This window comes from Synchiropus splendidus, chromosome 7, assembly GCF_027744825.2.
Source record: "Synchiropus splendidus isolate RoL2022-P1 chromosome 7, RoL_Sspl_1.0, whole genome shotgun sequence".
Lineage (NCBI taxonomy): Eukaryota > Metazoa > Chordata > Actinopteri > Syngnathiformes > Callionymidae > Synchiropus > Synchiropus splendidus.
The window spans coordinates 8,553,809-8,578,043 of record NC_071340.1 but is presented as its reverse complement, the minus strand read 5'-3'; the positions used below and the strand labels follow the sequence as shown (position 1 = coordinate 8,578,043).

Genomic DNA, 24,235 nt, shown 5'->3' with positions numbered 1-24,235 from the left:
TCTCCGAGGGAAAATTTGCAGTGTGGATGAAAATCATCTCTTTATCTGCTGCGACCGCGTGCATGGAGACAGACACGCCTACTGTCAACACAGTCAAGAGTCCGATTTAATTTCTGTTTCAGAGCCGCCAGTTCAGCCCGAGGATCCCAAACCCCTCAAGAAATAAAATCCAGTTTGTTTTTTTACATTATTTTCTTTATTAATGAAAATATCTAGCACTCGACAAATCCTCTTTTAGGCGATGATAAATTTGGAATTAGAAAACCAGCCTATTTAGCATATTTCATCAAACATCACCAGCATATTGAAAACCGTTTATCAGAAAATGTGAAAATAGTTGACACTCAGTTGGAGACATTCCTCAGAGACAAAGCGCCCCAAACTGCTTGTGTATAGAGAAGGCCGACCTCAGGTTTGCTCGAGTTGACGTCCACGCCTCAATATTTTAAGTCCATTTATTGCTCTGAAGAAAAATCTTTAGCTCCTGAACTTGAAACATTTACGAGCCTTCATTTATTTATCTGACTTCAACCTCCAGCTGCGCGGCGCATCCCGTCACGTGTGCTCCTGTGACACACCCTCGCACTTCGCTCGGAGCTCACTTAAAATGTGACCGCGCAAATGGTTGGTTTGAAATTACATTTCTATAAAATCGACTAACAAATAATTATATTGCTTGTTGCACAGCTTCACAATGCCTCATTTAAGGGGGCGCTCTGAAATTCCAATGAAATTGTTGTAAAGAGTGGGCTGTGAAAATGAGCGTGCCATCTTCCCATCATGGCACACTCAACATCAAACTCAATAAGCAGTTAATATATATATATATATCATCTCACCGTCAAACATGTCAATCTAAACTATACTGTGAGTCGCAATGGTCATAAAAGACTAAATAAAGTAGTAACTGTTGTTCCATGACAGGAGGAACCTGCACCGTCTGAGCTCCATCAGCTGACGTGTTCACCGTTTACATGGTTGGTGTCGTTCCCTCTCAGCTGAGAAGTTGTGTACATGAGTTGTGTTTTTGAAAGCAATAGTTCAGGTTATGTGGACAGTGGAGTTCCAGAAAGAAAATCATTTTATTTGGGGCGTCCTCTGTGAGTCCTGATTGGTCGAGGGCTTCCCGCAGGGGGCGCTCACAGCTTGGCGTGATCCTTCAGGATGACCTGCAGCTTCTGGCTCAGCATGACGTTCCCCCGGACCTTCAGCTTGCCGGCGAAGAACGCCTGGAAACACACATACAGAGAGACAGAGGGTTTAGGGCTGGTCACGGTCGCCTCCTTCATGTTCCCGTCAACAACGCTGGTGTCCTTTAAATTCTCCCTCAGCTCTCGGCGTAGGAGCACAGGAGACCCGGATCAATACCCAGCGTGCCATGGAGAATATATCAATAGTTGGAGCTACGTCCCCGACATAACAAGCAGGCGGCTGCTCTGGAACACATTCAGAAACAAGCACGCGTCTCTTGCTTTGACTGTCACGTCAGTGCAGAACAGCAGGCAGCGGCTGGCTCACCTTCTGGGGGTCCACCTTCCCCTGCACCACCTCCATGAAGTCCTCGTCCGACACAGTGAAGGTCACGTCCGGCTTCCCTCCGAAGGAGCCTTTGTGCAGAGAGCCACTGCCGTTCTTCAGGTCGATGGCTGCGAGGAGGAAAACTCATCTGTGATTCCTGCTGAGAGAACCTGGCGCCGTGTGCTGCAGCCTTTGTCTGAGGATGTCTGTTTTACTGAGCCAACATGGAAGGTTCCAATCCCAGTGAGTCAGTGAGGACGAAGAGGGAGCACAGGAGGAGGTGGGTTGTGACAAAGCACTATCCTTGTGGGGACCTTATGTCCTCTTGGGGAACTTTTCCAGTCCCCACAGGTCCAAACCTCAGTTTGAGGATGAAGACTTTAAAATAACAAGGTGCTTATAATCGGGTTTCAGTTTGGTTCAGATTCCAGGTTAAGGGGAGCCGTGTGTTTTGGAGGGTTAGGTTTAGGGTGAGAGGCTGGGGAAAGGGTTATGGCAATGAGAAACCTCCCAATGTCCCCACAGGGCTAGCGATGCAAACGAGTGTGTGTGTGTGTGTGTGTGTGTGAGACTCACTCCACTGCTCGGCGTTCTTGCCGTCTTTGGTGATCTCCCAGCTGAAGACCGCGTTGACCTTCTTGACCAGGTCCGACCCAGACTCTTTGATACGGCGACCGATCTCAGTGAACACCAGCTCACTCTGAAGGCTTCCAGCCTGAGAGGACCAGACAACACATGAGGGAGGTGTCCATGTGTTTGTTAGGAGTGTCGAAGGCCGTGGGGTGGCTTCTGAGACACTGTGGTTTTGAGTGGATGTTGGCTCTTGGTTGGTGGTGGTCACTTCCCTTGCGGTGGTGGTGTGGTGGGCTCGTGGCTGGGGTGGTGATGGCTGGTGTTTCACCGTGGTATTGCGGTGGTGAGTGAGCTGTGGGGTTTGTCTGTTTGAGGCCACCTGCACTAAAGCTTCAGTGTGGGCTGTCTTCTTATAAAAGCCAAAATTTTATCAGAAATTTAGATTCAGGTGGAAGGAAATGTAACGGAAAGATGAAGCCTGACAGCGACAGGGCTCACTGGTTGTCAGTCTAAAGAACACACTCCACAGACTGTTCCATTGATTTTGGCTGTGTTTGCAGGAGCAATTGAGTCTCACCTCCAGTACCTGCTTGGGAGTCTCCACTGCAGCTTCAGGGGCGTCATGCAAATCCACGTAAGCTCCCGCCAGCACGACGGTGCCAGTCTCCTTCACCTGGACCAGACAGCGGAGATGAGATACCAACTCAGGGGTCATCAGGGTCACGCCGTCACCGCTCACCTTACACTGCAGGTGAATCCGGTTCCCCTCCTTCCACATCTCCGTCTGCAGCGACTGGCCCGGCAGCACCGGCTTCACAAAGCGCACCTGAGCGAGACTCATGGAGGTTGAGTCACTGTTTCACCTCCGGCAGAACCGGCGGGGGCCCGACACGCAGTCACTGACCTTGATGGCCTTGAATCTGGCTGGGTCGTTGTTGGCGAACTGCTTGAGGACGTGTCTTGCGGCGAATCCAAAAGAACACAGGCCGTGCAGGATCGGCGTGTCGAAGCCTACCAGAGAGAAGAGCAGAGCATCCGAGGAGGCGCCTCTGAGCAAGGCATTAAAAACAAAAGCCTGCCGTGCACTCTCACCTCCCATGGCGGCGAAGCTGGGGTCGATGTGAAGAGGGTTCCAGTCGCCGCTCAGACGGTACAAAGCTGCCTGTCGCCGGAGACACGCCACGTTCAGATCTATTTCTTATTAATAAACGGCTGAACTTTTCACGGAAGATGAAATCCTCATGACGGCAATAGGGAACTCAAATGAGACCGTCTTTGAAGGCATCATTTATTTGGCTCCGGGGATTTAACCTCCCCACTTCCATTTGACTTCCTGCTGCCTCATCAAAGACTTGCATTACATACTGATCCCGTGAAACACATTCAGAGAGAAAAGTAACTGGAGGATGCAGCCAGGGTTTATTTATGGCCTGCAACAGGCTCACCTGGTCTCTGGTGGTGGAATCGATCACGACGGCATCTGGCGCCCGCTTGGGTGGAGGCAGTGGAGGCTGCAGAGATGAAGCACAGCATTAGCATGAAGCGCAGTTTCTCACGCCGAGCTCAACTGCAGACTCTCACTTTGGCCTTGTCAGACGTCCTCTTCCCGCCGAAGCCTCCAGCGCCCACCACAAACACCGTCCACTGGTTGTAGCAGATGAGTTCGTCGCCACAGTAGCTGTTGACTAACACACAGAGTCTCCTCTTTATTTCAGGGTTCGCTCCGACACTTTGACCTCCCCTATCGATGCCCTCACCACCAGTCACCCAGAGACCGGTTCACCAGTCAGTTCACCATGACTCCTGACTCACATACTGTATATGATTTTTTATGCGATACACTGCACCCAAGTGCATTCACAATATTGTTCTTCTCCGCACCATTTTGTTTAATTTTTCGTCACGCTACTCCTCCCAGAGCTTTCGTCGTAGAGACGCGGTTCAAAAGCCAAAACCAGTCGAAATACGGTTCAAGTTTCTAGACTGATGTAGTGGCCAAACAGCGGGGCGCAGAAACATGAAACTTTCCATTTGTGTAGTCACACTTGTCCTCTCTCGTAAAACGAGCTCAGAATTACTGAAGCACTTTCAGAATTTGCGTAAGAATCGCCAACACGAGGTAAAAGCTGTTTTCGCCCCATTGAAAATGCATTGGAGCGCTGTGGCTGCTGCTCGAAAATCGCGGCAAAGCTAATCGTTTTCAACTCGCCATCCTGGCCAAACCGTAGACTGTAGACACATGAAATTTGGTATTAAGAGACAAAAGCCTCAGGATTATCATGGTATGGTTTCTGAGATAGGGCCATTTGTTCAGGGAGTAGTTAACTCGCTCTGAAGAACAATGATTTAGCAGTTCAGCTGAGGGGCAGGGAGTGGGAGGGTTGCTGTGGTGACGGAGCTGCAGAGTAGGGGAAAGGTCACAGCCTGGTCAAACTGCAGCCACAGACACCGGGGCATAACTTGGCCAACTTTTGAGCTAGAGTCTAGCAGCGTCTAGTTATTTTAAAATGTTTTTGACGTGGCATCATTGACACCATATCCATTTCTGGGTAAGTAAGCGTATCTTGAAGGTAGAAACACGCCCAACAGAGCTGCCAATAACCATAGGAAAGTATTATTAGGTGGTCAGTCGTATACCAGGCCTAGCTAGTCACTGGATGTTACGCTGCAGATGCTAACACAGTTAGCACTGTACCACTGAGGATGACACCACCCATGTGATGGCATATCGTACTGGGGGAGAGAACATGGTGAAACTAGTTGTGTATCGGTGACTTAATCCAGCTCAGGCAGTGTTTTCTTCTGTTGGTATCTGATGACACATGCTCTCCATCACTGACAGATTTTGTCCCCAAAACTTTACTGACAGAAGGTGTTCTCGCTTCTTAAAGACCAGTTCTACTGAATACACTAATACTGATTTGCATTACGGCTGCAGACTCAGATATGCGATACAGCAATGGCCATCTGAGGAAAACAAAGCCACTTCCCGTCTCCCGTCCTAACTCAACCAACACTCTCAGAACACCCTCCAGACTTGCTTTCCGACGCCGCTCTCTCGGCGTCTGGCTCCCTCTCACTCAGCTCCTCACTGCAGCTGCATGCATCATTGGAAAGCTCTCCGCTTTCAGAAAGCGCTTGAATTTTTTAAACGGCACAGGAATCCTTGTTCTGAGAAGCCTGACTAGCTCTGAAGGCTTGTGCAGGTCAATCTGGTCTGTGTTCTGCTGCGGAAGTGCTGGGGGCTACTGCAAGATGGTGTTAGAACTTCATGGATCAGATAAACCTTCGTCATTTCAAATGCAACATCACCATGGAGGGAGGCGATTGGTCACGGTTTATTATCTCCAGGAAGAGAAAGAGCTGAGCCAAAAGGCAAAATACTGGTCAACTTTCCCAGCATCACTTACAGACAGGAGCTTTGTCTGAGACTCTCCATCATCCAGCAGAGGCTTGGATTAGAACCTGCTCGTCCATATTAATAGAAGCTAGTGAGGTGGTTCACGCATCTAACCATGAGGAGGCGTCAAATCTGAAGGAAGCCTCCGAACACACACTGCAAACTCTTCTTTTCAGCATCATATTGCCGCGACAGCCAGGATGAGTGTGGCGTGACGGAGCCCAGCAGACGGACTCTGGACACTGGAGTGATGGAAAAGTGGTTCCCTGGAGCGTTAACAGTGTCTTTTTACGCTGATAATTGAATAACAACAACCAGACAGCAGAAAATTAACTGAAACATAAAACACCTGCCTCTTCTGTGGAGCAAGAACAGGGAACCCACCTGCCACCCAGAGACAGTTAGTAGCAGCGAGTCAAAAACACAACTGTAGTGGTGAAAAACACCTATGTTTGGCCGCAGCTTCATGACCTTCGCTCAGACAGCGAGCCACGCCTTGCATCTCAGAGAAACCCGATGGTTTAGAGCTGGATTCATGACAGAAGAAAGCAGCTCCAACATGGTCCATTTCTGTGGGATTGTCACAGCAGTGTTTGCAGGGCTCAGCCCATTATGCCCGGTCCCAGCAGAGCCATGGAGAGAAGCGCCTTTCATCCATTCACTCGTACAAAAGACTTTAAAGGTTGTTCATTAAATAAGCGTAAATCCAGTACAGTTGGCGACGTTCTCGTTCAAGAACAAAGGAACTTAAACTGAACTGCCCTCAAGGAGACGCCAGGAGGAGTAAATGAGTTTGAAAACTCACCGTCCAGGAGGAGGACGGCTCCGGAGCCTTTGTCCAGCACATCCGTCACAGTGGCTTTAGACACAATGGTTCCTGAAAGAGGCATCAGACACAGAGTTCAGGTCATTTATGAGGACTTCACAGTGAAGCTGGACAACAATCTACAACACATCGGTGGCTGCCACAGTCTACTGGCCTCGCATTTTTAATTTCAAATAAATAAGGTCCTATTTTTTATGGCATAGTGAAATTAAAAAAGAAAAAACAAAAGTGAAAAAAATAAATAAATGATCATTTCAGCAACCTTTGACAAGAAAGAGTGTAATCAGATGACGTGCATGAGAGGAGGTCTGGATCCCGCATGAATAATTGAAGAACGATTACGCAGCCAGATGCACAAAAAAAACGTCCCTCATCATGTCTGATGTAAAATTATACCCAAAATGAGTTCAGGCAGGGACATGGTACCTGACGTTGGCAGAGGTTTGAAGACCTGCAGATACTGCTCCCCGTGCAAAATCTGAAACAGCGGCAGGATTGAAGTCACGTCCTCTGGTGCTAAAAAAGCTCCGATGAGACGTCTGTCTGACCTTAGTGGGGTCGATGTTGAACCCAGGGATGGATCCCAGGCTTCCATCCGTCATAGTCGCCTGAGAGGGGATGACTCCAAATGTAGGGAGGCAGCTGAAGTCTGGATGGCCTTCATACAAGAACCTGCATCAATGGATGCGGACACAGTAAAGGTTTTTTTTCACAAACTGCTACAGATCCCCCTCACGCTCCATTGTGAGCAACTAATAAAAAGGGCTAGCAAAGAAATAAAACGTGGGGTGACGCAAGCACTTGCCTGAGATAGTCAGGGTCTTTGGTGGACATTCCCACACCCAACGCATAGAGGATGCACTGGGTGGGGGAGATGGTGAAGCTGGTGTGGGGAAGCTTCTGCCCAATCGCCGCTTTCTGAAAGGAAAAGACATCCTCTTATTAAGTTAGTTTGTTTACATAAGCTGTAGTCTGGTTTCTGAAACAGGTCTGGAGCCATGCTAAGGTCTGGAGTTTCTTCTGCTCAGGTCAGCCATGTCATACTCTGGTGTGGTAACTGGTCGGCTTGTTCTGTAGTCCCGCTACTTTCCACTCTTCTGTTCCACTGTTATATTGTTATTTTGCTCAGCTCTCACAGCGGAAGGACTAGGGAGGCAGGATTAAAACTAAAAAACAGCTTGGCTTTGTTCAAAATCAGAAGACTGCCCCGGGACAAGAGCCGACAACTGAAGCAGCACAAAAGCACCAGGCCCCCGGGATTGGACAGCAGACCAACAGATGCCGACGGAGAGAAAACACCCTAACCACGAGAAAGCCGTGGAAACCTTCCCCAACAGAGTCTTTGATTCTTGCATCAGTGGCCGTTTGAGGGAAAAGTGTGACATGAAGAGGTGAAGGAGTGTTCTAATCAGCACCAAGTGGCGTGATGATCCCTTGGATTGGATCCGAGGAATCATCCGCAGTCATTACTTGGAGGACCGGTGGGATTTCTCGTGAAGGAGCATGGAGTCGCGGCTGATCAAGTTCATTTCAAAACAGAGCACAGAGGTTGGTAGTGAAGACTCTCAAAAACAGGAACCTTTTCATCCAGTGACCACTGTTCCAAGGGCCTGGGCTACGATTTTGTTTGGGGTTTTAGCGCTTAGTACTGAGGATTCACAGCAACAAGGTTGTATTCTCGCTTCCAACTAAACATGGGTCTTTCTTGCACGGAGTTTGGATTTGCGTATTGTCCATGTGCTTAAGTGGGTTTGCTCTTAGCACTCAAGTTTCCTCCCACAGTCCAAAAAGATTCTAACTGAAGTCTCTAAACTGCCTGTATGATTCTGTGTGTAACTTGTTTTCCCACATCTGCCCTGTGACAGGCATCCAACCTGCAGGCCTCTCGCCAATGTCCGCACCAGACTGCACACTCCAGACGTATCGATTTTTCCTGTTTCCCTTTCAGCACTTTTGTGTCAGGTTTAAGCAGGGGTCATGCAACATGGTGGGGTGAGACCCGGAAGATGACTCAAAGTAAGGAAGCGAGTAAGAGCAAGAAGACGTGCTCGATCCAGCAAACAAGGTTAGGTCGATAAAAATGTGACGTCCCCTTCTTGGAGACCCAACACATTCTCCCAAACAAGTGTGTTTCAACTCAAGTAGAGTGAGCAGAGAAGACACGGCTGATCATCCGTAAAGCGGCGCATTTGTTTTCTGTTGTCACATGAGAGTTGCCCTTACAGTCTGTTGGTTTTAAAATTGAGACGTGTGCCAGCTGAACAAGAATAATAATCGTCTTCTTCTTCCATCATGGTGGGGATTTGTGCCAAGGCTGAGTTTTAACCCGTCGTGCAGTTACTGATTATATACTTCTTATATTATGTCCAAAAACGTGACCTCAACTGCGCATATGTACTTAATTTATGAAAGAGTCCTTGTGCTTAAAAGTTCCCCTCAGCATAAAGATCAGGCACCGGATCATTTTCACTTTTTTATTTTTAAAATTCACACTTCAAGACGCAGTTTCCATCCAGGAAGGAGTGCTGCTCAACTGTTGCTGCTGTGATACGGCCCAGCATCGTCCGCTACTGCGATAAAGACAAGGCATTAGTCCCGAGACAAGACGACGCTCTGCTGCTGATCTCGGCAGGACCACTCTTCCCTCTATTCATCTGACAAACATCAACCGTGACATTCTGGAAGACAGGAATCCAAACCGCAATCTTTAATACAGAAATCCTTTAGGTTCTAGAATCTCCTGCAACTGATGCATTCATGCTTCCACATCTCTATGACAGTAGAGAACCGTCTTCCTCAGGCCGTGACTTCGGTCCCAGAACCTTTAATAGAGGCCAGACTGCCATCATCAGGCTCCAGACAAATTCAGTATTTTGCACTTAAAAACTTAACTCAGCTGCCCATGAAATCCTCTGTACAGACGAAAAGATGTGAATTCAAAACTCACATATATTGACAATGAAAGTCCTACTTTATTTATAGGTTTCTCAACAAGCAACAGTGATGCAGTGAGTGTTTTCATGTCGCTGCTGAGGAACTCTTCTGATCCGGCACCCAGAGGATGCAAATGCACGACACGCAAACATGTCGATGTAGAGGGAACACACGCTCTGAGTCGTACAAGATGTTAGATATCTTGCTTCTCAAACATCCACTCGACAAATGGAACACTTACAACGGGACCCACACGTGGGTTAAGTGGATTAAATATGAATCAAGTACAAAGCACATCTGCAACAGTTCAGGTTATTGAACCTAAATTATCTATCAGGCTCATTTCGGAGCTCTATAGTCTCACCACTGGGAGAGACTTCCATGAATTTCTCATTCATCTTAAAGGTTTTATTCACTTGCTCAGTTCTTTCATTTCAAACCAGGCATTTTACCGGCTGTTTCTCTGGAGCCGTGTCTCTGCAGACTGCTGCTGGCAAAGTCCAACTTGCCGTAAGCGACGTGGAAGGAGGAGGAAGTTGTCATTGAAAATATGAGTCAGATGCTCAGCGACGGCTCTCCTTATAGTGGGTGTGCATTTGCAGGACGGGTCTCAATGCATCTTGTGTTGGAATACATTTCTAACTGTTCTTTCAGTAGCAGCCATTTCGAGGCCGTAAATCCACCCTGCTAACAAACCTCCCTCACCTCTCCTTCATGCGGCTACAGCTAAATGAGTTGCAGATACAGATGAATGGAATGCAATACAACATAAGTGTCTCTCCCCTCGCACACTCTGAAACCAGTCCAAAATGCGCCACACTTTTAAAGCCATTAAAGTGGCTCTCAGTAAGGGTTCAGCTCAATTGCACCTTGGCAATGTCAGTAGGCTTTTGGCTGGAACCCATTGAACAATCTAAAGTGACGCTCCTGGGACTGTCAGAGCCAGATGGCTGGCGGCAGATCCATTTTACTTTCTACACATTCCTGTACACACAATACAGTAAAGTGACATTACAGAAACAGATTTGTTGTAACTCGAAAACGTATTTTCTGTGATTACTTCGAGGGTTGTGGGACAGTAGGTCTTGGGATGGGAGTGGTCAAGTGCAAGCAAGGGTTTGCTCCATGGCAGCGTGTTCAACATTCTTGTAGTGAAGATACACTAGTAACCCCAGCAGTCACTTGTCCACATACTTACTTTTTATTTGGAATGCAGTCCTTTCGTCAACAATTTATTATCTCCCTGCTCCAAATAAAAACACATCTTTGTGCAGAAATGCTGTCATAATGTATCGGACATTAAAGCAGTGTCGCTCAGAGCAAAACTCCCGCTCCACGACAGGACCACCATGTGTAGCACGATATACTTGTGCTAAAAACCTACACACGATTTTCCACCCGACCGTGTCAGCCGAGGACATGATGGTGATGTTTGTCCTCGGGCTATTGTCAAAATGTGCAGCAGAGACACAACATGGACATTTTCTCAACACTAGACAGTCAAACTCTGATACTGCTGCGACAGATCAGCCCAGCTGTGGTTGGTTACGACCAGCACAGCGTACAAAACGCATAAAAATATCTATGAGTAATTCACAGATAAAAGGGAGCAGAAGCAGTGAGACATATTGGTGAAGCAGATTGACACAATTCATAACTACGTCTGCTGAGACTTCCACTCTTAACTTCAGTTTTATGAGGCATTAGGAATCAGCCGACAGGTCAGAAGTGGGGCCACCTGATGCGGCCAGGACACATGAGCATATGAAAATATGAGCTTCTTCTCCATGAGAGACCTTAGGAGGTTGACAGAGTTCAGCTTCAATGTGGAGAGAGGGCTTAAAAGGCTTCAAAAAAGGTCACCAGTTCTACATGAATACTTCATCACAGCGTGGCTAAGTCACTGCAACTGCTGGTCAACAGCCGAGCTGCTTAGAGGTTCTGCAGAGTAAGAGGCTTGCTGGTAAGATCGCAGATGACTCATCTCAGAAGTGACATCACGTCTCCCCCCTTGAACAATTGTGTTACAAACAAGAAAATAACATTCACAACCCAACATGTTGACTTCATTTCCAGTTCTGATCTACAAACTCAATCACATCAGTGGATTGACGTCTCATTCAAATAACTATCTGTGCTTCAACTAACCAGATGTTCTACAACTCGTGACACGAGACATGATAGAAATGAACAAAGAACGCATTTAAATAATGGTGCTGGATAGTCTGCACTCTTCAACAACAACTGCCAATCAAATGCATGTCAATCATGAAACATATGCGATTGTCACTCTTGGTTATGAAGCATTTAAAACAAAATAATTGAAGTTTGCTTGAACAAATGTGACAGAGATATCCAGCGTTCACTATTATTTATCACCATACTGCAAGTCTTCAGTGTAAACACGGTTCATGAAAGCACCTGTTGGAGCAGTTTTGACAATTATTTGGTACATTTTATGGCAATACTTTTATTTACACTTCACTTATATCTTTTTTGGAGTTTAAACAAGATATATTCTTTTAATTTTATGATATTTAGACATGGTTTTATGATATTTATTTTATTCTGAAGTTTTCAAATGTTCTCAAACGTTTGCATCAAGTGTATTTTTTTTTCTTTTTTTCTCTAGTAAATTTGATGAATATGACTTGCACCTGGTTCTGCTGCTGGTTGGATTTTTCAATATCTTTGCGATGACCACATGCTTTCATGCTGTTTCACAAGGCCTTGGTTTGTTCACGTGCATGGTTGTTGACCACAAATGAGATTAAGAATAATGAATCAGTTCTATAATTGAATGGGACCCGGCCCCATTGATTTGGGGAATGGTGGGCCCCAAGATCAAAAAGGTTAAGAACCCGTGCTCTAAAGGACACCACTGGCCACAGCCAGGCAACTGTTCTCAGCATGGTGGCTGTGTCATGCGTTGCAAGTAAATCTGTACTCACAGGGTCAATCCCAGCAGAGGAGGATGTTGCAGTCGCGGCCGGTCCTCCCGACTCCACCCGAGACATCACACTCACGATTGACTGTAGAGACTCTGCAGGCACAAAAGGTGGCAATAGTTACATAAATGTGCTCAGTTGCACTGCAATACACAAATGTTTTATGAAGTTTACTTTTGGTGACCACAACACCAAGTCAGCCTTAAGCCTTTATGATCATTTCCTCTTGTCACACCTATTCTCTTCATGTCTCCTCCATCACATCCATCAATATTAGTTGCCTTCCTCTTCTTTCATGTCCAACATTATAGTCTCCATATGTCCAACCCATCCAGACCCCCATGAGCCACCACTCTGGTTTACTCATTTCAGTTCTTCTCCTCTCTAGTCCTCCTACAAAGCTTCCCCTTTATGCAGATATATCACAGGCGGCTCCATCTGTTCCACCCCGACAGCAGTCCCTTCTTCACCTTCCTTCAGTTACAGATAAACCATCTCCTGCACCTGCTCCCAGCATATCTCTCAAGCTTCTTTTCCATGTCCTCCACACTCTCACTTCATCATCAGCAAACATCATCGTCCAGAATCTGATTTTCTTATCTATTGAACACCATCAATGCCATATTTACACTTAATACATACAAAAACATGATCCAGATTTACAGATTTCAGTGTCAGGGTTACACAAAACTCCTACAGAGAAAGTTTCTTCAACCAACAGTGTCAATGAGCATTAATCAAAATATAATAATTACAATTGGACATTATGTTACAATAGAAGTATGTAATAATGCTAGCAGATACACATTTCTTAAACTTTTGGTGCAAAACAAATGAGGTGCCAAGTTGTTCTGAAATGCATGTGGGTAAAAACAAAATAGGCAAGCAGAAACATTCCAGTTATCATAGGTAAATAAGCTTTTTCGAGGTATAAATTAATGAAAAAAAAACAGGTTAATCCACCTCAGACTACTGCAAATATATTAGATTTGAAAAGCACTTGCAGCAGACTTATACACAGAATACATACACAGAAGCACCAAATCTTACTAAACTGAACTTCTCACTCCGTCAATCCCTCACAGCAAAACATTAGCATTTCAGTTTGTCCCCTTACAGGATTAGTCGTAGTCTACATACTCATTTAAATATTCCGACTTTATCGTCTTACTTTTCCTAATTCTGCCTAAAACCTGAATACCTGAAGCGACAACCGGCTCCATTAACAGCTAAAAGACGTATTCCAATAATGAGGACGGGAGTCGAGGCAGTGTAAAGAGAGGAGCGGAGAGCTGGCTGTTATCAGCGCGTGGCGCTGAACTGATCAGACAGTGACAAGTTTCTGCAATAATCTACAAATGAGGAGGCTACAAAGACATGCTAATGAGCCACGCAAGACCCCAGTGGGACCACCACCCCCATTTGTTTGGTGATACACACTGCAGCCCTTCACTTGTGAAGCACAAAGTAGGAAATGGAGAGGCGTGAAGGAGGTGGAGTGAAATAATAATCAACATCAGCCGCCCTCTGGATTACACAAGAGCAAACAAAACAAGAGCCACAAATAAAGTTGTTTGCTCAAATTTGGATTTTTTTATTAATCTGCTCGTCAAATCTGATTACTTCACCACAGAAACGATTTTCTGTTATATAATAGTAGACATAGAAACAGCTCTAAAAATTACTTATTGTACATATATTTCATGTAAATGGTAATAAAAAACGCACCAGATATACTCCTATATACTAGAAAGGCCGAGTTATTATAAATGCAGGAGTGCAACGGCAATGACCCTTTGGCCAACAACTTGTCAGGAAAGCTGAATATAAACAGCTTTGGTCAAAGACCTTTGTGCCGCTACTGAATCATACAATAGATTTTGTATTATTTGTAGTATTGTCTGATTTGTGCAATATGTAATTGCCTTTTATGTAATCGGTTTTCTTATCAATATTTTCTCATCTTGTCACTTCATTGACAACTGCTACCTGGATGTTCAACACACTCATCAGCGAGACACAGTCAGGTTCATCTTATGTTATGTTATACACCTGTTAAGCATACACCTGCTGTAATGGAAATGTCTGGAATTAAATGCAAATTGGGGCTTGGTGTATCTAGTTATTTTCCAAACAACCGCCGAAGGGAGAAGGAAGGGGTCATGAGAAGCTTTTGGCCACCACTGTCCCCATGTCACAGCAGAACTGACCTTCCACGGATACAGGTTTGGTCGCATTAGTGAAGTCACAGACTTCGTCCCACTGGTCACGGACAGCCTCAGGAGTCATTGGCTGGTCCTTTTTTCTTACTATGCTGCCCAGAGAACGCTCCCAGCGCACTGCAGAGAGAGAGAACACACTCAAAAAGAGGTCACTGAAAACAGGGCGCATAAAAAACATGCATGAATTTGTGTGACAGTTGTGCAGAAACTTCTGTAGAAACACACAAAGAACTTACATTTACCCGCCCAGCCAGCACCAACCTGGATAGAGAAACACAAATGAAAAGGTGGAATTATACAAACACAAAACCAAAAGTCACAGGTACACAAGGTGGACGTGGATAAATTTATAGCTTGAATAATGTGAATTGGAGACATTCATTCAACAGGGATATACACCCAAAAGTCAGTCAAGAACTATATCAGCAAGACACCAGGATAAATGAATTCTGTCGCACTAAAGATTTTTCAAACTATGAGATCACATCATGAATCGTTGTCCTTATGTGGGCACACAAAGAATGTACTTCGTAGCAAAAAAAGACAAATTATTCTGTAAGAAAAATGTATATATGGAAACATCAGCATTTTTCAAACAAATATACAGCAGATGAGGAAAAGCCCAGACATATATTTTGGGAAAGTATATACCTCAAACAGTCCTCCATTTTCTTCACACTGTTCATGACACAGCCAGAGAACCAGAGGAGAAACATACTCTGCCTTCAAAGCCGCCACAAGATCTAAAAACAAACAGGCACACACTTTAGAAAAGACTCTTGCCCCACACGTGTGTTTACAGAATCACAGTGGACAGCAGAGAGCTGTGCTTGCTTGGTGGTTGTCACGGTCAGAGCTCTCAGACAAGCCCTGAGGTAAAATACAGACCATCCGTACTTTAAAACAGCATAATGAAAACACTGAGGGAACATTGAAAAGAAACCCATCAGACACACAGTTTCATGCAAGACACAACTCTGTGCGTGATCTCTAACACCAGACAAAGTGTTTCCTTCTTTTTTTTTAGCAGTGACTTATTTAAAAAAGGTGCTGGTTTCCATTTGGAAATGTCTGCAGGAAAAGCTGGAGTCAATCAAACCCAGCACATGGAAGTGTTTCCTAAGGTCAGTTGGCAAGGCGCATTGTGACAGATGCTACCATGTACCAGCACGGCAGGCCAACAAAACCACCTTTTATTTATCACCCAGTTGGCAAGAGAGCACGAAATATGTTCTCACAGATACCTGACTTAACACTCGCTTGGTGAGGAGCAAACACTGCGAACCTTTACAGTCAGCTGACAGCTGGAGCACGATGAATAAAGAAAATTAATAAATTGTCATTTAATAACCCTCATAAATCTTGCATTAATGACTAAGAATGGTCCAGAATCCAGACAGTTCACTGGTCTGCGTAACGCTCCATTACAGCACTGTGTAACACAGCTCTGATGTGTTGACATTTCACCCAAACAACCTGCAGCACAACTTGGATCACTTTGAAACCATCTCCTGATCTAGCCACACCAGTTACACAGAGACGGTGACTGCCAGAATCCAATCCATTCCAACTAAATAAAATGAAATCTAACGCCTTGCCTAGACAAACTAGTCCTGGGCAAGGCAACAGCTGGTAACTCTTAAATTCATCCAGCAGGACACATGGGAAATGCTCTGATCTTGCATCTTCTCATTAGTTTACCAGTAAGTCAATGAACGATTCAGTGTAGAACATTAATTTCCAAGCCGGGCAGAACTCTCCAATGACAATAAATCTACTGAGAAAGTTTCTTCAACTTTTAAGTTATCGTCCTCATGTTCCTCATCTCACAGTTCCTTGCTCTTCTCACAAACCAGTCCAAACAGTGTCTTAAAGAGAGGGTTTAACTCAGGCACACATGATGATCCACTGCTCTAGCTCTCAAGCAAAACAAACCAAGTTGTGAGACCATGTCACTGCATTTGAGTATTGAGGTACGTCATATCATGATCTTCAGCCGCAAATTAAATTGAGGATGGCATTACACAGCAGTGTAAAGCCAGATGCAATGCGCTTCACCCTGAACATACAATGGCACAGGCTATCATTCTCACTTACCTGGAGGCATGACCTGCTCCGTGAGCCGTGACCCAGCGACCGGAGCAATGGTGTTGCAGTGGATGTTGTATTTCCGTCCCTCTATGGCCAAGGTGTTGGACAGACCCAGGAGGCCCAGCTTGGCTGCGCTATAGTTGGCTTGCCCAAAGTTGCCATAGATGCCTGCAGCTGACGCCGTCATGATGATTCTGACCGCACACATCCACAGGCAACCAGTCAACATTAATGCAGAGTGACAAGCGCTGCTACCAAGTCGTGGGGCACCAAAAAAAAAAAAAACAAGATTCTCCCACAAACCAGCCTGAAAATTGTCCTAAAACTCAGTGGAGTAACAAAAATCTTTGGAAACTTTAAGCGAACTGACATGCAACACAGTTTTTGGCACACACATATAGAGTCCTAATTTTCCACCCATCCATATTGTGATTTCTGAATTCAAACTGACACGTTGATAAAACCTGCAGTTTTGGTTTTCAGCACCGTAGTAGTATAACTTGCATAATTCTCTTCCTGTTATCATTGTCTGCAAAGTGACTTTTTGATTTTTGTACTTTTCCCCGCACTGAATTCATTTAATTCCTGTAATTCCATTTATTTATTTATTTATTTATTTATTTTCCAACACAAGCTACTCTTTGTTGCAATAGTTGGCCCACCACGTCCCTCAACAACATCTAAATCTGTCATGACCCATTTGTCTCCATTATATTCTACATCAGCTCACAAGAAAATGTTATTTGGTTCAGTTACACTAAACACAGGAGAAGCCAGAAACACAATGCCTCGCTGGTCATCAGTAACCAGCGATCCATTTACAAATTACATCAAGTGCAACATTCAGGTCATTTAGGAGATGATGGCATTATTGGGAAGAAGTTTAGGGGAGGTGAGACTTCCACAGGCCAATTTATTCCATTTCCACGACAGATCTATTCATGGCTCATATGAATGACTAAAGGAATAGCCTTTACAGTACATTTATTTTCAATTGTCACTTCAATTTCCCCATACTTGACCCATCACAGACTTAAGTGACTTGCAGAAGAAGGCGAAGTTTCATGCAAAATGCAGCCTGAATGTTCCTGGATCTGGCGGCTGAGGGAGCCTTTGAATATAGCGAGAGTGAATAACAGTGACTGCAAATTAAGATTCTGTATATGCTTCATATAGCAGCTAACCTTGAATGCTGCACCTTTATTATTGAGCGACAGCAAACCTGTTATTGTGTGGACGAGCAGCTGTAGTTGCACATGCTACTAACGTTTAGTAAGCACAGTCTTCCTGATCATCTATTGGCCGCTTCACAACTTAAGAATCCAATTAAGACGATCCCCTTGAAGTTTTGCTTCTGCATTAAAGAAGATCTGAAGGTTCTAGAGATCCAATGTGTCAGGAATGAGTCTATATTTACTCCTGACCACTTCAAACAGCTCACTGCCTCAATTACAAAGGGTTTCTGTCAGTAGTGGGCTTAAAATACACCTCAGCTCAAGTGCGAGAGACCAGCGACAAACTGCAAGGAGTTATGATGAAGACATGTTCTCGCTTTTGAACATTTGGCATGAATGTTTGACGAGCTGCAATTCAGCACAAAACAACATTATCTATCCAACTGTCCTCAAACCACTTCAGTTTAAGGGTTCTTACTCAATTTAAGGGTTCTTACTCAACATTTGGGCTGGGCACTGGCTGCAGCAAACACGCAGCTTTAAACAGTGAGGATATTAACAGGATGACTTGCTCTGCCACATCAGTATTAAGTCCTCATGGAGGAAAAAAAAAATAAGACAGGGACTGTTGCATTTTTTACAAAATCAAACTCCCTTCGATAAGATCCAGGGTGTGAAGCGAAACAGCCAGCAAACACAATGCTGGACATGTGTTGGTTAACAACCAACACATGCCTGGAGAAGCTCCACTTCATCCCGATAAGAAGGAAGCTATTCAAGTTTTTATTAATGCGAGGATGTCAGACAACATTTATATCAGAGTATCATATTGGCTTCTTGGTAGATCCCAGTTCTACTTTTTGTTTCGTTACTTTGTACAAAGACGGCTGTTGTGCTGAATACAGCCATTAATATCAAGTCATTATCACTGAATTTATTGAAAAATTAGAAGGGGACACTTGGTATTAGTTAGCATTTCATGACATTTCAATCCTCGGTATGCAAGGCATATGGCAGAACTGACTATAAAAGCTACCTTTACCTTTGACCTATAGTCGTACCTTTAGAGACACTGGCTGTATTTTTCAAGATAAATTACCTGCCAAAGTTCTGCTTTTTCATGTGGTTCCATGCAGCACGGGTGACCAAAAAAGAGCCCCTCAGATGAACCCTCTGAACCAGGTCTGACAAATGAAGAAGGACAAATGAGTAAAGAATAAAGACAACAATTCAGAGGATCTTTTTCAGGGATGTGTGAAAATTGATGGCCACATACATAGTTTAACCATGTTGTGTAGTGTTGCATAGTTATCTTTTCTTTCCTGAATAAATACTCCTAGGGTCACTAAATTCTGAGATTTCCTATGTACCTAAGTCTTGCACATATATTGAGTGCAACCCATGGAAAAGGATACTTTGGGTAACTTAAAGTTACTTAAAGCCGAGTGATCTGCCAAAATCATAAATTGATGCCACTTTATTAATGGGTTGTCTCAAAATAGGTAAATGAGATAAAGGGACGGCAGCTTGATGGCTCAGGAACGTCTTCGACCCGGGAAGTCCAGTAGGGTAAAAGGTTCCAGAAGAAACTAAGAACCAGTTCAGCTTCATGGCAGAAAACAAGTCTCCTACTTTTCAATCGTATTAAATGGGAAAGGATTTGACTTACCCCAGTCCAAATCACTTGTGCGGGGAAATGATCGGTCACGCAGGATCCTGAGATAAAATAAAATTTTAAAGGTTTCATTAGACGGAGCCGAGGAGCTCATCATTATCTGTCTCGTGTCTGCTTCAAGCGTAAAATCAAGCGAGAAAATAGTAGGGTGCGCTGAAAATTTGCCTGCCGAAAATTGGCGTCCGAAAATGGGCCAAAAATTGCTTTTTTGGAAAATTGATGTGATAACGCAAGCTGACCATCTGTCAGATATGTAATGCTGGAATGACAAGAGAGTGTGGATCTGCAGAGTTTCTTCACGTCACACTAATCACATGCTGAGCAGCCTCAGCACAAGAGCTCTTCCTGGCTTCAGCACAGATCAGGAGCTCCTCGCGACAGTCCCGTCACAACAGTGGGTCTTAAAAGAGAACATCATCTCTCTTCTTGGCCCCATTTGAGCCACCAACTACAGAGACCAGCTCCTCTGACACTTCTACAACAGACATTATTCACTTAATTGCAGCACTAAGGCGTCTTCTGAGCAAAGAAGTTCAGACGGACCACGAAGCGAAAACAACAAAAAGTGCACTGTGGACACCATCGAGAACAGTCTTTTGTTCCACCAAATAAAGCTCCTATTTGGATGTAGGAATAATGCAGCTCACTTAGCCAAGGAGAAAACGCCATTTCTATCAAGACGTGCAAAGCAGTGATGGGGTGATGAGCTTTCATGATATAGTCTTGATTTTTCTCAGCTCAGTATGCAGCGCTCTTGGTGTAAAAATGATGTTCAGTTTCATTGAAATTGTTGTTCAAAGCCAAAAATTAGACAGAAGATTCTACAAAAATTGCGGCACTTATAGTTCATTGGTGTTTCAGTTTTGATCCTTATTTACCTAATTTTCGCTTTTTCGTTTCAGCATAGATTTTTCATTTCAGTGCATCCCTTAAAAATAGTCGCTATATAAAGCTTGATCCTTTCAACCCTACAAAACCATCTCCTTCCTCATAAGAAGGAAAAGTATAATAGGAGCCACCATACAACAGAGAGAAAGAGCAATATTAAGATCAGCCACTGCACAGCATCTTCATCAACTGCAGAATGGCCTCATAACATGCAGGAGTCTCATGCATCACACAAGCACAATGAAGATATACATTATAGAAATAAACAAATTTAAAATATGAATGACTGTTCAAAAACGCCACTCACCCAGCATTGTTCACCACAACATCTGAAAAACAAATTAATTAATTAAAATAATTTAATAAAATGCTCAGGTGTCCAACATCCTTAATAAATATATTCCCTGTCAAACAAATTTCAATTCTAAGATAAGTCCATTACTGGCATTCTATTGGCCTTTATTATGAAAGGCTAACTTTTGCATTGCAGTATGTTATACACACGGTATTCTGCCGATTCATGAATGTGTTGTGTTCCTGATTCAGCCATAATCTTCTTCCTAGAGTCAGACGAACGTGAAAGCTTGAACAGTCTCTCTCAGAGAGAGACTGAAGTGAGAGACTGGAGTGGTGTAGATTTTGGTGCACGTGAAACTGGTTTTAAATATGATTTTGTTGCATACGATACGTACACAAAGTTGACTACACAAAATGAGGTGGCAGGCCAGATTTGTCCCACGAATGTTGAGTCTGAACAGTTGTGCTTCACAGGATAGCTGGGCTGGATGCTTCCTCATACACGGTGCAGGATGCAGCAGACTATATTCAATGACTTAAATTCTAGATTCAAAGCAGACATTTACTCACCTATCCTTCCAAACGCATCCAGGGCTGCCTGAATTACTTTGTCTCCATCTTCAACGGAATCTAGCAGCAAAACAGGAAAACATGTACTGAAAGGGAAAGACTGATTTCCTAACTGATATTTCTTGTCCACTTAAATATGAGATCAAGTCAGGACAATGTTTATGTTCACTCTTCCTACTAGAGTAGAAATGTGCAATAGAGAATTCAATTACATGACGTGAGTATTTAAGCATTTAAATCAGCAAAACACAGAAGAGCAAAAAAATGAGATCAAAAGTGAGGCAAATGCATTAAAAAAACAGCAGGAGACAAAGTAAGTTACTTGAAGACAGAAGAAATGAGCACAGACTGAACAAAGGGAAGAAAGAGAGGCGTGTGGAAAAAAAACCTCAGGAACAGCAGAAAGGAGGATAAAAAGGTGAAAATATAAAAAAGGGAATAATCCAAATGGAGCAGAATCAAGAAACGCAAGGCAAAAAAATGTGGAACAAGGAAGAAAGTAAGAACAAAACAGGAGATGAAGAAAATGAGGAGAACTGACAAGAATCAGGTGAAGCATCAAGGAACAAGAACAGAATGGAAAAGAGAAGAAATACTTGAAAAGATTTAGAACAGTTACACAAGAGGACATGAGCTAGTTGAGGAAGCAAAGTGGAATGTGAGATAACATCATGTCAAAATGAAGATAAAGAGTTCATCAAGAAACAACAGAAAGAGAATGAACAATAAAGAACAGTCAAAATGTATTATATTATTAAATGCTTTCAAATTTTACAGAGTGAAATATTAATTTTCATTTGGAAACAAGACAGAAAACAGTCCAAAATCCTCACCGTAGTTGGCCACAGCTTTGCCTCCCCTGGCTCTTATCTCCTCCACAACCTTATCGGCAGCAGCAGAACTCTTTCCGCCACCTTTACTGTCGGACCCAAGGTCATTCACTATGTTGTGAAGGTAAGAAAAAAAAAAGGATGAACATTAAAAGAGCCATTGCTGCAATTCTCCACGAGTGATTAGCTTATGCGAGGAGCTCAGATGGCATGATTCCTTGTCAAGGTTCAAGGACAGGTTCTGCCTAGGTGGCAGGAGTTCAAACGGGGAACATGAACACCATCACCCATCTACATTCTTCCTCACCCTGTTTTTTCCTTCTTCTTCTTCATGACATTATCTCAATTGTATCATCCCCACTGTAGTAAACAGTAAATATGTATAATTACCTACAACTGAAGCCCCTCTTTCAGCAAAAGCCAGTGCATATTCTTTTCCGAGACCTGCAGGAGAGAAGAAACAGAATTACTTCAGAGATCTCTGCGCAAAGTACATTTAACTGGTTTGTGATCAATGGATGCCACTGGAATATATGGAAGAAATATGATATTAATGATTAAATAAGCAATAGGTAGCAATATTTCATTGGTGGGATGAGCAAAGCCGCTTATATAAGTTGTTGCTTAGTGTAAAAACAGGGCATTTTGGATCGCATTTATTTTCCTACAGAGAAGCCCACCATAGTCAAGTCAGGAATTTGTTAATTCAGAATCTAGCAGTCCATGTTAAATATCCTCTATCCTCACCTATAACCAGAAGCTTTGGCTGCAGAACAAGCAGTTATGGCTACAACCCGTCTGAATTAATTTTCTCTGCAGGGTATCTGGACTGTACCGTACAGACAGGGTGAAAGCTCAGTAAGTCTTCACTCTAAATGTGGCGCTCACAACCAGGGCATGGTTTTGAAATTAATAGACAATTCTCTGTCCACAGCGTTGTACATTCCAACTGAAATACAAACCAACAATTTAATTACAGATAAATTATCAAAAATCCTAATAGCAAATCTCTAGAAAAACAAACAGATATTTGTAATTGCAAAAGCTTCTTGGCACACTCACTTCACCCCTGTTATTTGGAATACAAAACCTGACTCGAAACAAAATGTGTTTGTATTTTCCTCTTTAAGACTAGGACATACTTCAGATTGAGTTTTCTTGTCACCATCATGTTTTCAAATGTTTAAGGCAAAATAAAATGATGGTACTGAGACACAGCATCATGAATATGGGCAGAAATTTAGTTATAAGTCATTTACCTATTTGTTCCAGTCGCATTTATGTACTGACATCATGCAACGTAAAAATGATCTGGTGCATTACATGTGTAACCTTATACAGAACAGAACATAGGTAGGTAGGTAGGTAGGTAGGTAGGTCAGCTTTATGCTACAGTACAAGACATATAGCATGGATGAAATATCATAACATAAAATACACCACTAAATTACTGAGAACCATCTTCTTCAACTTCATCTTCAACAATTCTCACTTTAACTGAGTCATTCAGATAGCTGTGATGCAATGCTACAACAGTTATCATAGCAGAAACTCTTATTAAAAACACAAGTTGGAAGTTAAGAAGGCAGAAAAACCAAAACTGTCATGACAAAACGTAAGTCGGGCTAAAATATGATTGTCACAAACACGCTGCAAATAACTATTATATAATGTGACTATGTAAACCATTTGAAGTCAACACAGCAAAACAGAACAACGGCGAGTTTAAAGGTAAGAGCTAGTGCTGCTGGTGAACTTTAACACACTTGGCCCCAACACTCCTATGAGTACTTTGACCCTAACGTTTTATGCTCAGTTCTACAAAATGTATTTCTAAGCCCCAGAAATAAATGCACGCCTCCCGGTAGACATTAAAACACTCACTTGTCAAATAAGACAAACCATGATCAGTTGTTATGTTCCTACATTTGCAACATATATCACGTAATGCGTGCAAACACGTAACCATTTTCATGCAGAACCATAGCGACAGGCGAGACTATATCTGTCGCTATATACTCGCATTCGAGATAGAAACATAAGTTCGGACACATTTACAACTAGTTTTTCACCCATAAGTTTAAGCAATAGCAGCTAGCAGACAACAGCTTTAGACACATCTTTACCTCCTCCAGCTCCCGTCACAAGCACAACTCGTCCCTCGAATCTTAAGTCCATTATTGCAAAATAAAAGTCTATCTAATAACAGGCTGCGTCTGGGTTCGAAAAGTCACAGGAGTCGTTCCTTGTCAGCAGCAGGGTGCATTTACGCTGGTGCAAACTTCCGG

The 24,235-nt window shown here is 43.6% G+C and overlaps 1 protein-coding gene across 2 annotated transcripts; it reads right to left on the bottom strand.

Moving 5' to 3' along the window:
- Positions 1-195: 195 nt before the first annotated feature.
- hsd17b4 (hydroxysteroid (17-beta) dehydrogenase 4) lies at positions 196-24,235 on the bottom strand. Of its 2 annotated transcripts, none has more exons than XM_053870960.1 (25): positions 24,074-24,235; positions 22,338-22,391; positions 21,951-22,058; positions 21,118-21,177; positions 20,558-20,579; positions 19,357-19,403; positions 18,787-18,871; positions 16,519-16,706; positions 15,073-15,164; positions 14,658-14,682; positions 14,410-14,538; positions 12,203-12,294; positions 7,123-7,235; positions 6,866-6,989; positions 6,744-6,795; positions 6,297-6,368; positions 3,673-3,776; positions 3,537-3,602; positions 3,184-3,253; positions 2,996-3,102; positions 2,831-2,917; positions 2,669-2,764; positions 2,095-2,233; positions 1,519-1,646; positions 196-1,229 (listed from the first exon to the last, which is right to left on the bottom strand). In XM_053870960.1, exons 1-25 carry the CDS (start codon positions 24,123-24,125, stop codon positions 1,140-1,142), a joined length of 2,202 nt encoding a protein of 733 aa, XP_053726935.1. In that variant the 5' UTR covers positions 24,126-24,235; the 3' UTR covers positions 196-1,139. The 2 variants fall into 2 exon arrangements, with proteins under 2 accessions (XP_053726935.1, XP_053726936.1); XM_053870961.1 differs by having other exon boundaries at positions 2,678-2,764.